Below are 13913 nucleotides of genomic sequence, written 5' to 3' on the forward strand. Positions count from 1 at the left end.
AGACAGCAAAGCTACAGAGATCTGCTGCTCAGGGGTGCCCGGCCTCTAATGGCAGCCATATTGGCTGGATCTGATCATCAGCAACCAGAGCTACTACCCACATCATCCTCTGCAGCCCTCCCCTCACGAGGGGCAGCCGTCACTATGGGGCGGATGTATCATTCCTTAAACTAGGTTCCCGCCATATAGAAGTCCCACGTTTTGGTGAAAGTGCCGTTTAGGGCCACAATTCACAGCAATTTGCACACTTCTACCACTTTTATGAAAATCGGGCAGGAGGATCGCCCATGACCCGACACATTTACCAGTATGTGCGCCAGAAATTACCTTCATCGGGTTCTCATCATAGGTCGGGGTGCCCAGGTCCATCTCGGCCTCATGGTCCATGATGGAGTCCTCTTCTCCGGGGCTGCCCCAGGACGGCGGATCCCACTGCGTCTGTCTGGAGAAGCACAAGAAGCAAGAGATGAGAAATGACCTCATGTCCTTCCTGCAGCCGGCAGACTTACTAAACTGAAGGCTGTCAGTGAATGGAGACTGATCAAGGCTACTCTGATCTAACAGGTGAGGCTTTGTTACACTGTATCCTGCCGGCGGCCACCTCCCTCCCTATCTCTGCCGGGGTGGCGCTGCCCGTCACTCACCTGCTTATTACATGGTAATAATAGATTTTGCCCTCGGGGTCCCGGGCGGTCTTCCAGCTGGGAGGAAGGACGATGGTTTTCGGCTTGGGAGGAGAAGGAGGAGGGAGGTCCATGATGTTGTTGGGGCCGAGGCCCATCTCAGGCTGTGAAAACATGAAGGCTTGTGAAGTACCGTCATGGCAGGGTGTATCGCCACACACTCAGACCTATGGTGAGCACCCACCTGCTGCAGTGGCGGCGGCTGCCCGGGGGGTACAATAGCTGCCACAGGAGGCGCCTGCTGGACGACGACCCCTTGTGGGTGCGGCGCGTACATCTGCTGACCCGGCATGTACTGCAGTCCGGGCTGCGGGTAACTCTGCCAACAGAACAGAACATTAATCAGGGAGCCGCTGCCCCGACTGCCCGCCTCCAATCACCCAGCTTTCCACACTACTCTGCTATGTACATTTATATCTCTCGGCTACCACTCTTTGCTCGTGTGTCAGTCTTCACTGCGTTTTTGGTATTCTATTCCTGAACAACGAGGCTCAGGATGAACAATGATACAGGTTCTTCCAAATAGGAAAACAGATGAATCCATGAACCTGTGACGGCACCGAAGCTGCATCTGTGGGGGGTCCCGGGAACCGTACTTTATGAGCCCCTTTGCCTGTAAATGAATGCGAGACCACCCGCTGGCGACCCCAATAACTCGCAATTCATCGCTCGCCCATGGTGAACATAATCTCATAAAAATATTAAGGGAGCGATTCAGTGCACGGAGGAGCGTTACACTGCGACAAAACCACAGCGAGTGGGGTCTTGGATTAATCAAGAACACAGAAGTGAAAACCAGAACGGAGGTCTACAATGTAAAGGCCCGATACTGCTCTCAGCGGAGGGTTTGTTACAATCGTTTCCAGTGTGCATTAGGATTGGACTCCTGCACTGATACATTGTAACAATCAGGAGGGAGATGTGCACTGGTGATGTGTCGAGACTAGATACATTGTAACAAACCCTCCACTGTGAGAAGGATATAAGAGGTTGTCCCATGACAATAACTTATCCCCTGTCCTCAAGGGAGGGGTTAAGTGTCTGATCAGGGGGATCTGACCACTGGGGCCCCTGGCCATCTCTAGAACAGGGGCCCTGTGTTGCCATGTTTGAATGAAGCAGTGCACTGCCGCTCCGTTAGACTCTGTGGCTCTGCCCGAAACAGCCAAGCGCTTGTACATGAGTAGAACGCTGTGGCAGTGCGCGTGCGTGACCCTTTCAAAGGCCTCCTACTTCTTACAGCGGAAGATTTGTTACAGTGTATCCAGTCTGAACAATCCTCTGCGAGTTAAACCCCTCAGCAGCACAAATCTCTCTCCTGATCGTTACAATGTATCAGCGAGTCACACTGGAAACTGTAACAAACCCTCTGCTGTGACAAGTATCAGGATTGTATGTAGACAAGAATGGCCCATTCACAAGCAGCAAACAGACAGCGTGGCACCTACCTGTACCATGGTTTGCGCGGTCTGTGGGTATGTGGCAGGCACTCCATACATGGCCGGGCAGGCCTGTCCTGGGTAGTAGATGGCAGGCTGGGCAGGGGCTGTGGGGTACTGAGGCTGAGCCTGATGCTGCGGCACTACCACTGCTTGCTGGTTGGCATCCCAGATGCCATAGGTCTGAGCCGGTACAGAGCTGGGGGTGGGCACCGGCATGACAGTCACATTGGGGTCTGGAGGGGCCATTGGCTCGGGTTGGGCTACATACTGCTGCGTGGGGACGTCCATAGGGGCCGGCACGTGCTGGACGACCGGGACCGCCTGGGGGGTGAGCATTGCCGGATTTACCACCATGCCCTGGGAAGGGTCGTAGCTGTTGGGGGAGTTAACGGACTCCAGGGGGGGCGGAGTGGGCAACAGGACTTTACCCACATTAGGGTTTGTGGGGTCAACAAAGGACTGGATCGGGTAACCCTGCGGGTAGGTGATGAAGGGTGGGGGGATCGGGGTCCCGTAAGACATGGAGTCATAGGGCACCGGGGACGTGATGCCGACATTCTGCATCTGTTGCTGCTGCTTCTGCGCCTCCCTCTGTGCCACCTCCTGCTCAAACAGCTTCCGCCGCTCCTCCGTGGACAGCTTGTTCCGGTCCTGCGGCCGACCTTTCTTCTTAGAGGATACCGGAGTGTCATACCTGCGAGGCACGAGGCACCATCACTACAGTATCTGCTCCATTATATACCTATACTATACCTGCGAGGCACCATCACTACAGTATCTGCTCAACTACATAATACCTGCGAGGCACGAGGCACCATCACTACAGTATCTGCTCCATTATATACCTATACTATACCTGCGAGGCACGAGGCACCATCACTACAGTATCTGCTCCATTATATACCTATACTATACCTGCGAGGCACGAGGCACCATCACTACAGTATCTGCTCAACTACATAATACCTGCGAGGCACGAGGCACCATCACTACAGTATCTGCTCAACTACATAATACCTGCGAGGCACGAGGCACCATCACTACAGTATCTGCTCAATTATACCTACACTATACCTGCGAGGCACCATCACTACAGCATCTGCTCCATTATATACCTATACTATACCTGCGAGGCACGAGGCACCATCACTACAGCAACTGCTCAATTATACCTACACTATACCTGCGAGGCACGAGGCACCATAACTACAGTATCTGCTCAATTATACCTACACTATACCTGCGAGGCACGAGGCACCATCTCTACAGCATCTGCTCAATTATACCTACACTATACCTGCGAGGCACCATCACTACAGTATCTGCTCAATTATATACCTATACTATACCTGCGAGGCACGAGGCACCATAACTACAGTATCTGCTCAATTATATACCTATACTATACCTGCGAGGCACGAGGCACCATAACTACAGTATCTGCTCAATTATATACCTATACTATACCTGCGAGGCACGAGGCACCATCACTACAGTATCTGCTCAATTATACCTACACTATACCTGCGAGGCACGAGGCACCATCACTACAGTATCTGCTCAACTACATAATACCTGCGAGGCACCATAACTACAGTATCTGCTCAATTATATACCTATACTATACCTGCGAGGCACGAGGCACCATCTCTACAGTATCTGCTCAATTATACCTATACTATACCTGCGAGGCACCATCACTACAGTATCTGCTCCATTATACCTATACTATACCTGCGAGGCACCATCACTACAGTATCTGCTCCATTATACCTATACTATACCTGCGAGGCACCATCACTACAGTATTCACTCAACTACATAATACTTGCCGAGGCAGGAGGCACCATCACTACAGCAACTGCTCAATTATACCTACGAGGCACTATCACTGCAATATCTGCTCAAATATAGCTCATACTCCAGTTACATCCAGAGCTGCATTCAGGCGCGTGCTGGCTGCAAAGCAGAACTGGTACACAGCTGAAAGAACTGCCATCATGTATTGTATATTGTTACATGGTGGGAAGCGAAGGCCAACTCCACCTACCCCTTCCCCCAGTGCACTGCAGCAGAACAGGCTCCACAGGGGGTCAACAGGATACCAATAAAATTGTAAATGCAGCTCTAGATGTGAATAGAGTATACAATATTAGCTCTGGATGTGAATAGAGTATAAGATGATATGTAGCTCTAGATGTAAATAGAGTACAAGACACTATGTAGCTCTGGATGTGAATAGAGTATAAGACGATATGTAGCTCTGGATGTGAGTAGAGTATAGGACGCTATGTAGCCCTGGATGTGAATAGAGTATGAGACACTGTGTAGCTCTGCATGTGAGCAGAGTATAAGACGCTATGTAGCTCTGGATGTGAGTAGAGTACAAGACACTGTGTAGCTCTGGATGTGAGTAGAGTATAAGATGCTATATGTAGCTCTGGATGTGAGTAGAGTATAAGACACTATGTAGCTCTGGATGTGAGTAGAGTATAAGATGCTATATGTAGCTCTGGATGTGAGTAGAGTATAAGACACTATGTAGCTCTGGATGTGAGTAGAGTACAAGACACTGTGTTGCTCTGGATGTGAATAGAGTACAAGACACTGTGTTGCTCTGGATGTGAGCAGAGTATAAGACGCTATGTAGCTCTGGATGTGAGTAGAGTATAAGATACTATGTAGCTCTGGATGTGAATAGAGTATAAGATACTATGTAGCTCTGGATGTGAATAGAGTATAAGATGCTATATGTAGCTCTGGATGTGAGCAGAGTACAAGACACTGTGTAGCTCTGGATGTGAGTAGAGTATAAGATGCTATGTAGCTCTGGATGTGAGTAGAGTATAAGATGCTATGTAGCTCTGGATGTGAGCAGAGTACAAGATGCTATGTAGCTCTGGATGTGAGCAGAGTACAAGACGCTATGTAGCTCTGGATGTGAGCAGAGTACAAGACACTGTGTAGCTCTGGATGTGAATAGAGTATAAGATGCTATGTAGCTCTGGATGTGAGTAGAGTATAAGACGCTATGTAGCTCTGGATGTGAGCAGAGTACAAGACACTGTGTAGCTCTGGATGTGAATAGAGTATAAGATGCTATGTAGCTCTGGATGTGAGTAGAGTATAAGACGCTATGTAGCTCTGGATGTGAGTAGAGTATAAGACGCTATGTAGCTCTGGATGTGAGTAGAGTACAAGATGCTATATGTAGCTCTGGATGTGAGTAGAGTATAAGATGCTATGCAGCTCTGGATGTGAGTAGAGTATAAGATGCTATGTAGCTCTGGATGTGAGTAGAGTATAAGATGCTATGTAGCTCTGGATGTGAGTAGAGTATAAGATGCTATGTAGCTCTGGATGTGAGTAGAGTATAAGATGCTATGTAGCTCTGGATGTGAGTAGAGTATAAGATGCTATGTAGCTCTGGATGTGAGTAGAGTATAAGATGCTATGTAGCTCTGGATGTGAGTAGAGTATAAGATGCTATGTAGCTCTGGATGTGAGTAGAGTATAAGATACTATGTAGCTCTGGATGTGAATAGAGTATAAGATACTATGTAGCTCTGGATGTGAATAGAGTATAAGATGCTATATGTAGCTCTGGATGTGAGCAGAGTACAAGACACTGTGTAGCTCTGGATGTGAGTAGAGTATAAGATGCTATGCAGCTCTGGATGTGAGTAGAGTATAAGATGCTATGTAGCTCTGGATGTGAGTAGAGTATAAGATACTATGTAGCTCTGGATGTGAATAGAGTATAAGATACTATGTAGCTCTGGATGTGAATAGAGTATAAGATGCTATATGTAGCTCTGGATGTGAGCAGAGTACAAGACACTGTGTAGCTCTGGATGTGAGTAGAGTATAAGACGCTATGTAGCTCTGGATGTGAGCAGAGTACAAGACACTGTGTAGCTCTGGATGTGAGTAGAGTATAAGATGCTATATGTAGCTCTGGATGTGAGTAGAGTATAAGACACTATGTAGCTCTGGATGTGAGTAGAGTATAAGATGCTATATGTAGCTCTGGATGTGAGTAGAGTATAAGACACTGTGTAGCTCTGGATGTGAGTAGAGTATAAGACGCTATGTAGCTCTGGATGTGAGTAGAGTATAAGACGCTATGTAGCTCCGGATGTGAGCAGAGTATACAACATTATGGAAGTCAATGTACATTAAGCTTTTACAAATGTATTCAGTCTTGAATCCTGTACTGTGACCCCAAAGCCTCGTCAGCCCCCCCCTCCCTATTAGGTTTGTGCCTCTTGCATGGTTTAACCCCTTAATCAGGCCTGCAGTTACCCCAGGAGCTGCGCTCTTACCTTTCCTCTCCCCTCTTTGTGCTGCGTTCATAGAAGGATGGCGGTGAGGGAGATTTCTTGCGCTTCTTCTGCTTCTCGGAGTCCCTCTCTCTGCCCGGGTTCTTGGTGGTCGGGGTCTGGTAACCTCCACCAGAAGGGTCTCTCCAGCGGTCATCTGTGGAGTGGGAGACAAGAGATGTAAGCAGCAGCAATGATGGCGGGGGTCAGCGGCCATGATAGTCACAGAGATGTGGAAGGGGCGAGACTTGTCAGTATATGAGAGAAAGATCCGCGCACACACCTGGCGGTCATCACTGTGCATTATCTGGGGTGAATCCCACTCACTCAGCTCTGCTACATCTGCACATGCCTGCCCTCTGCTGGTTACAGTATGACAGTGCAGACATGTTGTGTTTCAGGTCTATGACCGCGTCTAACCTTCACCATTCAGCGGTGACGCCCCTGAGCCCCTGCTGTTCCCACCATGTCCTCCTATGAGGAGCTCATTTACACACTTTTCCCAGGGAGCGTTGCCTGTAACATCCCCACACCTGCGGGGTCTCCGCAAGGCGAACCAGGACCTTCCAAGAACTACCGGAGCAAAGACCCACTAAAGGTGAATGTGGCCCTGGTGGGGGTAGTAGTAGTGATGATAACGCAGGACGTCTGATTGGTGAGGATAGTGTGCAGCAGGATTGTGATCACCGTATGGGAGATGATTGTGGCAAAGGTGTAGACAGCGGTGGTATGGATGCTGAAGGGGGTAGCGGTGGAATAAATGATGACAATGCTGATGATGGTGGTAGTATGGGTGATGACGATGGTAAAGGTGTTAACAGTGGTGGGACTGGTGAGGACGATGCTGACGGTGATAGCAGTGGTGGGACTGGTGAGGACAATGCTGACGGTGATGGCAGTGGTGGGACTGGTGAGGACGATGCTGACGGTGATAGCAGTGGTGGGACTGGTGAGGACAATGCTGACGGTGATAGCAGTGGTGGGACTGGTGAGGACAATGCTGACGGTGATAGCAGTGGTGGGACTGGTGAGGACAATGCTGACGGTGATAGCAGTGGTGGGACTGGTGAGGACAATGCTGACGGTGATAGCAGTGGTGGGACTGGTGAGGACAATGCTGACGGTGATAGCAGTGGTGGGACTGGTGAGGACAATGCTGACGGTGATAGCAGTGGTGGGACTGGTGAGGACAATGCTGAGGGTGATAGCAGTGGTGGGACTGGTGAGGACGATGCTGAGGGTGATAGCAGTGGTGGGACTGGTGAGGACAATGCTGACTGTGATAACAGTGATGGGACTGGTGAGGACAATGCTGACGGCGATAGCAGTGGTGGGACTGGTGAGGACGATGCTGACGGCGATAACAGTGATGGGACTGGTGAGGACGATGCTGACGGTGATAACAGTGGTGGGACTGGTGAGGACAATGCCGAGGGTGATAACAGTGGTGGGACTGGTGAGGACAATGCTAAGGGTGATAGCAGTGGTGGGACTGGTGAGGACAATGCTGACGGTGATAGCAGTGGTGGGAATGGTGAGGACAATGCTGACGGTGATAGTGGTGGGACTGGTGAGGACAATGCCGACGGTGATAGCAGTGGTGGGACTGGTGAGGACAATGCTGACGGTGATAGTGGTGGGACTGGTGAGGACAATGCCGAGGGTGATAACAGTGGTGGGACTGGTGAGGACAATGCTGACGGTGATAACAGTGGTGGGACTGGTGAGGACAATGCTGACGGTGATAGCAGTGGTGGGAATGGTGAGGACAATGCTGACGGTGATAGTGGTGGGACTGGTGAGGACAATGCCGACGGTGATAGCAGTGGTGGGACTGGTGAGGACAATGCTGACGGTGATAGTGGTGGGACTGGTGAGGACAATGCTGACGGTGATAGCAGTGGTGGGACTGGTGAGGACAATGCTGACGGTGATAGCAGTGGTGGGACTGGTGAGGACAATGCTGACGGTGATAGTGGTGGGACTGGTGAGGACAATGCTGACGGTGATAGCAGTGGTGGGACTGGTGAGGACAATGCTGACGGTGGCCATGTTGTGTGAGATTATGATGACAATATCAGGAAGAACAGAAATCACTTACTGTTTTCCTTCTCCACTTGAGATTTCTTCGGGATCCGATAAACTTCCTACAAAGAGCAGAGAGAGCGGTCAGATGATAACCCTCATCATACACAGGGCTTATAACCTGCTACCAGTCCAGACCGTGCACTCGCCTCAGGACCGGACAGACTGAAGAAATCTTGCGATTTATTTTCCTAGTCTCCACCACCTCCAAAAGCTACCAGACAAGATGCTGCGCCATATCTGCTACTTGAGACTCCAGGAAAGCTGGTCCTGTTGCTGCCCAGTAACCAGACATACTGGTCGTCACCCAACTTTCCCAGGAACATATATTAGGTATGGCTGATGATGCTTCGACTACCGAGACCACCCCAAAGTCTGGAAGGGGTGCCAAGATAGCGCAGTGCCACATAGCCCCTGAACGGCTATTTCCAGGAGCAACATGGCCCCCTTATAGTGAGAGGAGAGGCGTCAGGAGATGAAGGGGAGCAGCGCGGGAAAACCTGTGGAATAATCCAATTCACTGTGCAGTCTGTAGACAGCATCAACCTCCAGCCGGACAGTCTGACCCCACACCCAGCGGAGAAGTCACTGACCGTACGTCTCCGGAGGTCCTATCAGTGCCCAAGGGCCGACTGGGAACCTAAAGCGGACCTGGAAAATAAACTAAAAGTGGCCCCATGATGTAGGAGTGTCCAAATTCATAGAAGGAGGAGCAACACAAATAGGCGGGGACAATAGAAGTAGGCTGGGCCAGCAATAGCGGAATGCAGTGCAAAATACCGCCCCAGCAGAACCAAACAACACGGTGCAGCACAAACCCTGCCCCAGCAGAACCAAACAAGACAGTGCAGCACAAACCCTGCCCCAGCAGAACCAAACAACACGGTGCAGCACAAACCCTGCCCCAGCAGAACCAAACAAGACAGTGCAGCACAAACCCTGCCCCAGCAGAACCAAACAACACAGTGCAGCACAAACCCCTGCCCCAGCAGAACCAAACAACATGGTGCAGCACAAACCCCTGCCCCAGCAGAACCAAACAAGACAGTGCAGCACAAACCCTGCCCCAGCAGAACCAAACAACACAGCGCAGCACAAACCCTGCCCCAGCAGAACCAAACAAGACAGTGCAGCACAAACCCTGCCCCAGCAGAACCAAACAACACAGTGCAGCACAAACCCTGCCCCAGCAGAACCAAACAACACAGCGCAGCACAAACCCTGCCCCAGCAGAACCAAACAACACAGCGCAGCACAAACCCTGCCCCAGCAGAACCAAACAACACAGTGCAGCACAAACCCTGCCCCAGCAGAACCAAACAACACAGCGCAGCACAAACCCTGCCCCAGCAGAACCAAACAACACAGCGCAGCACAAACCCCTTCCCCAGCAGAACCAAACAACACAGCGCAGCACAAACCCCTTCCCCAGCAGAACCAAACAACACAGCGCAGCACAAACCCCTTCCCCAGCAGAACCAAACACAGCGCAGCACAAACCCCTGCCCCAGCAGAACCAAACAACACAGCGCAGCACAAACCCTGCCCCAGCAGAACCAAACAACACAGCGCAGCACAAACCCTGCCCCAGCAGAACCAAACAACACAGCGCAGCACAAACCCTGCCCCAGCAGAACCAAACAACACAGCGCAGCACAAACCCCTGCCCCAGCAGAACCAAACAACACAGTGCAGCACAAACCCTGCCCCAGCAGAACCCAATACCAGAGAACAGCACAAAACTAATTATGAGAGCATCAGACTGTGATTTACTTGGCCGGCGGTCACGAGGAGGGCTCAAGCAGCCTACGGGGCATCAGCCCACCAGGGAATTTTCCTGTAAGGTCTATGGCCAGTCCACCCTGGTCAGTGCCGAAACATTACAACAGGACATGCCGATATCAGTCACAGATTATGTAATGTATTTGAAGGATATATCAGTGCTGGAGCGTTATAACAGGAGCGGCTGATATCAGTCACATACAGAGCTTATATCAGCACAAGAGATATTATATACAGTAGTTATAACGGAGGGCAGTGAGGTTTCTGCACTCTCATCACTGTCCTACAGTCATCCTCTCCCCTGAAATGGCTGATAACAGGGAGCAATAGACTGTATTCTCCTGTCCTACAGTCATCCTCTCCTCTGAAATGGCTGATAACAGGGGGCAATAGATTGTATTCTCCTGTCCTACAGTCATCCTCTCCCCTGAAATGGCTGATAACAGGGAGCAATAGACTGTATTCTCCTGTCCTACAGTCATCCTCTCCCCTGAAATGGCTGATAACAGGGAGCAATAGACTGTATTCTCCTGTCCTACAGTCATCCTCTCCCCTGAAATGGCTGATAACAGGAGGCAATAGACTGTATTCTCCTGTCCTACAGTCATCCTCTCCCCTGAAATGGCTGATAACAGGGAGCAATAGACTGTATTCTCCTGTCCTACAGTCATCCTCTCCCCTGAAATGGCTGATAACAGGGGACAATAGATTGTATTCTCCTGTCCTACAGTCATCCTCTCCCCTGAAATGGCTGATAACAGGGGGCAATAGACTGTATTCTCCTGTCCTACAGTCATCCTCTCCCCTGAAATGGCTGATAACAGGGGGCAATAGATTGTATTCTCCTGTCTACAGTCATCCTCTCCCCTGAAATGGCTGATAACAGGGGGCAATAGACTGTATTCTCCTGTCCTACAGTCATCCTCTCCCCTGAAATGGCTGATAACAGGGAGCAATAGACTGTATTCTCCTGTCCTACAGTCATCCTCTCCCCTGAAATGGCTGATAACAGGGGGCAATAGACTGTATTCTCCTGTCCTACAGTCATCCTTCCCCCTGAAATAGCTGATAACAGGGGGCAATAGACTGTATTCTCCTGTCCTACAGTCGTCCTCTCCCCTGAAATGTCTGATAACAGGGGGCAATAGACTGTATTCTCCTGTCCTACAGTCATCCTCTCCCCTGAAATAGCTGATAACAGGGGGCAATAGACTGTATTCTCCTGTCCTACAGTCGTCCTCTGCCCTGAAATGGCTGATAACAGGGGACAATAGACTGTATTCTCCTGTCCTACAGTCATCCTCTCCCCTGAAATGGCTGATAACAGGGGGCAATAGACTGTATTCTCCTGTCCTACAGTCATCCTCTCCCCTGAAATGGCTGATAACAGGGGGCAATAGACTGTATTCTCCTGTCCTACAGTCATCCTCTCCCCTGAAATGGCTGATAACAGGGGGCAATAGACTGTATTCTCCTGTCCTACAGTCATCCTCTCCCCTGAAATGGCTTATAACAGGGGGCAATAGACTGTATTCTCCTGTCCTACAGTCATCCTCCCCCCTGAAATGGCTGATAACAGGGGGAAGAGACTGTATTCTCCTGTCCTACAGTCATCCTTCCCCCTGAAATAGCTGATAACAGGGGGCAATAGACTGTATTCTCCTGTCCTACAGTCGTCCTCTCCCCTGAAATGTCTGATAACAGGGGGCAATAGACTGTATTCTCCTGTCCTACAGTCATCCTCTCCCCTGAAATAGCTGATAACAGGGGGCAATAGACTGTATTCTCCTGTCCTACAGTCGTCCTCTGCCCTGAAATGGCTGATAACAGGGGACAATAGACTGTATTCTCCTGTCCTACAGTCATCCTCTCCCCTGAAATGGCTGATAACAGGGGGCAATAGACTGTATTCTCCTGTCCTACAGTCATCCTCTCCCCTGAAATGGCTGATAACAGGGGGCAATAGACTGTATTCTCCTGTCCTACAGTCATCCTCTCCCCTGAAATGGCTGATAACAGGGGGCAATAGACTGTATTCTCCTGTCCTACAGTCATCCTCTCCCCTGAAATGGCTGATAACAGGGGGCAATAGACTGTATTCTCCTGTCCTACAGTCATCCTCCCCCCTGAAATGGCTGATAACAGGGGGAAGAGACTGTATTCTCCTGTCCTACAGTCATCCTCTCCCCTGAAATGGCTGATAACAGGGGGCAATAGACTGTATTCTCCTGTCCTACAGTCATCCTCCCCCCTGAAATGGCTGATAACAGGGGGAATAGACTGTATTCTCCTGTCCTACAGTCATCCTCTCCCCTGAAATGGCTGATAACAGGGGGCAATAGATTGTATTCTCCTGTCCTACAGTCGTCCTCTCCCCTGACATGGCTGATAACAGGGGGCAATAGACTGTATTCTCCTATCCTACAGTCATCCTCTCCCCTGAAATGGCTGATAACAGGGGGCAATAGATTGTATTCTCCTGTCCTACAGTCATCCTCTCCCCTGAAATGGCTGATAACAGGGGGCAATAGATTGTATTCTCCTGTCCTACAGTCATCCTCTCCCCTGACATGGCTGATAACAGGGGGCAATAGACTGTATTCTCCTGTCCTACAGTCATCCTCTCCCCTGAAATGGCTGATAACAGGGAGCAATAGACTGTATTCTCCTGTCCTACAGTCATCCTCTCCCCTGAAATGGCTGATAACAGGGGGCAATAGACTGTATTCTGTCCTACAGTCATCCTCCCCCCTGAAATGGCTGATAACAGGGGGCAATAGACTGTATTCTCCTGTCCTACAGTCATCCTCCCCCTGAAATGGCTGATAACAGGGGGCAATAGACTGTATTCTCCTGTCCTACAGTCATCCTCACCCCTGAAATGGCTGATAACAGGGAGCAATAGACTGTATTCTCCTGTCCTACAGTCATCCTCACCCCTGAAATGGCTGATAACAGGGAGCAATAGACTGTATTCTCCTGTCCTACAGTCATCCTCTCCCCTGAAATGGCTGATAACAGGGGGCAATAGACTGTATTCTCCTGTCCTACAGTCATCCTCTCCCCTGAAATGGCTGATAACAGAGGGCAATAGACTGTATTCTCCTGTCCTACAGTCATCCTCTCCCCTGAAATGGCTGATAACAGGGAGCAATAGACTGTATTCTCCTGTCCTACAGTCATCCTCTCCCCTGAAATGGCTGATAACAGGGAGCAATAGACTGTATTCTCCTGTCCTACAGTCATCCCCTCCCCCCTGAAATGGCTGATAACAGGGGGCAATAGACTGTATTCTCCTGTCCTACAGTCATCCTCTCCCCTGAAATGGCTGATAACAGGGGGCAATAGACTGTATTCTCCTGTCCTACAGTCATCATCTCCCCTGAAATGGCTGATAACAGGGGGCAATAGACTGTATTCTCCTGTCCTACAGTCATCCTCTCCTCTGAAATGGCTGATACCAGGGGGCAATAGACTGTATTCTCCTGTCCTACAGTCATCCTCTCCCCTGAAATGGCTGATAACAGGGGGCAATAGACTGTATTCTCCTGTCGTACAGTCATCCTCTCCCCTGAAATGGCTGATAACAGGGGGCAGTA

General features: G+C 50.1%; 1 protein-coding gene across 8 annotated transcripts in view; it reads right to left on the bottom strand.

Annotated features, from left to right (window-relative positions):
• Positions 1-13913, bottom strand: part of SETD2 (SET domain containing 2, histone lysine methyltransferase) — a 57616-nt gene that overhangs the window by 7093 nt on the left and 36610 nt on the right. For 4 of the 8 annotated variants that reach the window (XM_040431468.1, XM_040431467.1, XM_040431465.1 and 1 more), the window contains 6 exons: positions 8549-8594; positions 6451-6604; positions 2132-2819; positions 868-1005; positions 645-787; positions 328-442 (listed from right to left, as the gene is read on the bottom strand). In XM_040431468.1, coding sequence (XP_040287402.1) covers positions 328-442; positions 645-787; positions 868-1005; positions 2132-2819; positions 6451-6604; positions 8549-8594 — 1284 coding nt within the window. Of the gene's footprint in view, positions 1-327; positions 443-644; positions 788-867; positions 1006-2131; positions 2820-6450; positions 6605-8345; positions 8396-8432; positions 8595-13913 lie in introns of those variants that run through there. The other 4 variants (XM_040431469.1, XM_040431466.1, XM_040431471.1 and 1 more) reach the window with 3 other exon arrangements.

Source organism: Bufo bufo, chromosome 5 (assembly GCF_905171765.1).
Source record: "Bufo bufo chromosome 5, aBufBuf1.1, whole genome shotgun sequence".
NCBI classification, from domain to species: Eukaryota; Metazoa; Chordata; class Amphibia; order Anura; family Bufonidae; genus Bufo; species Bufo bufo.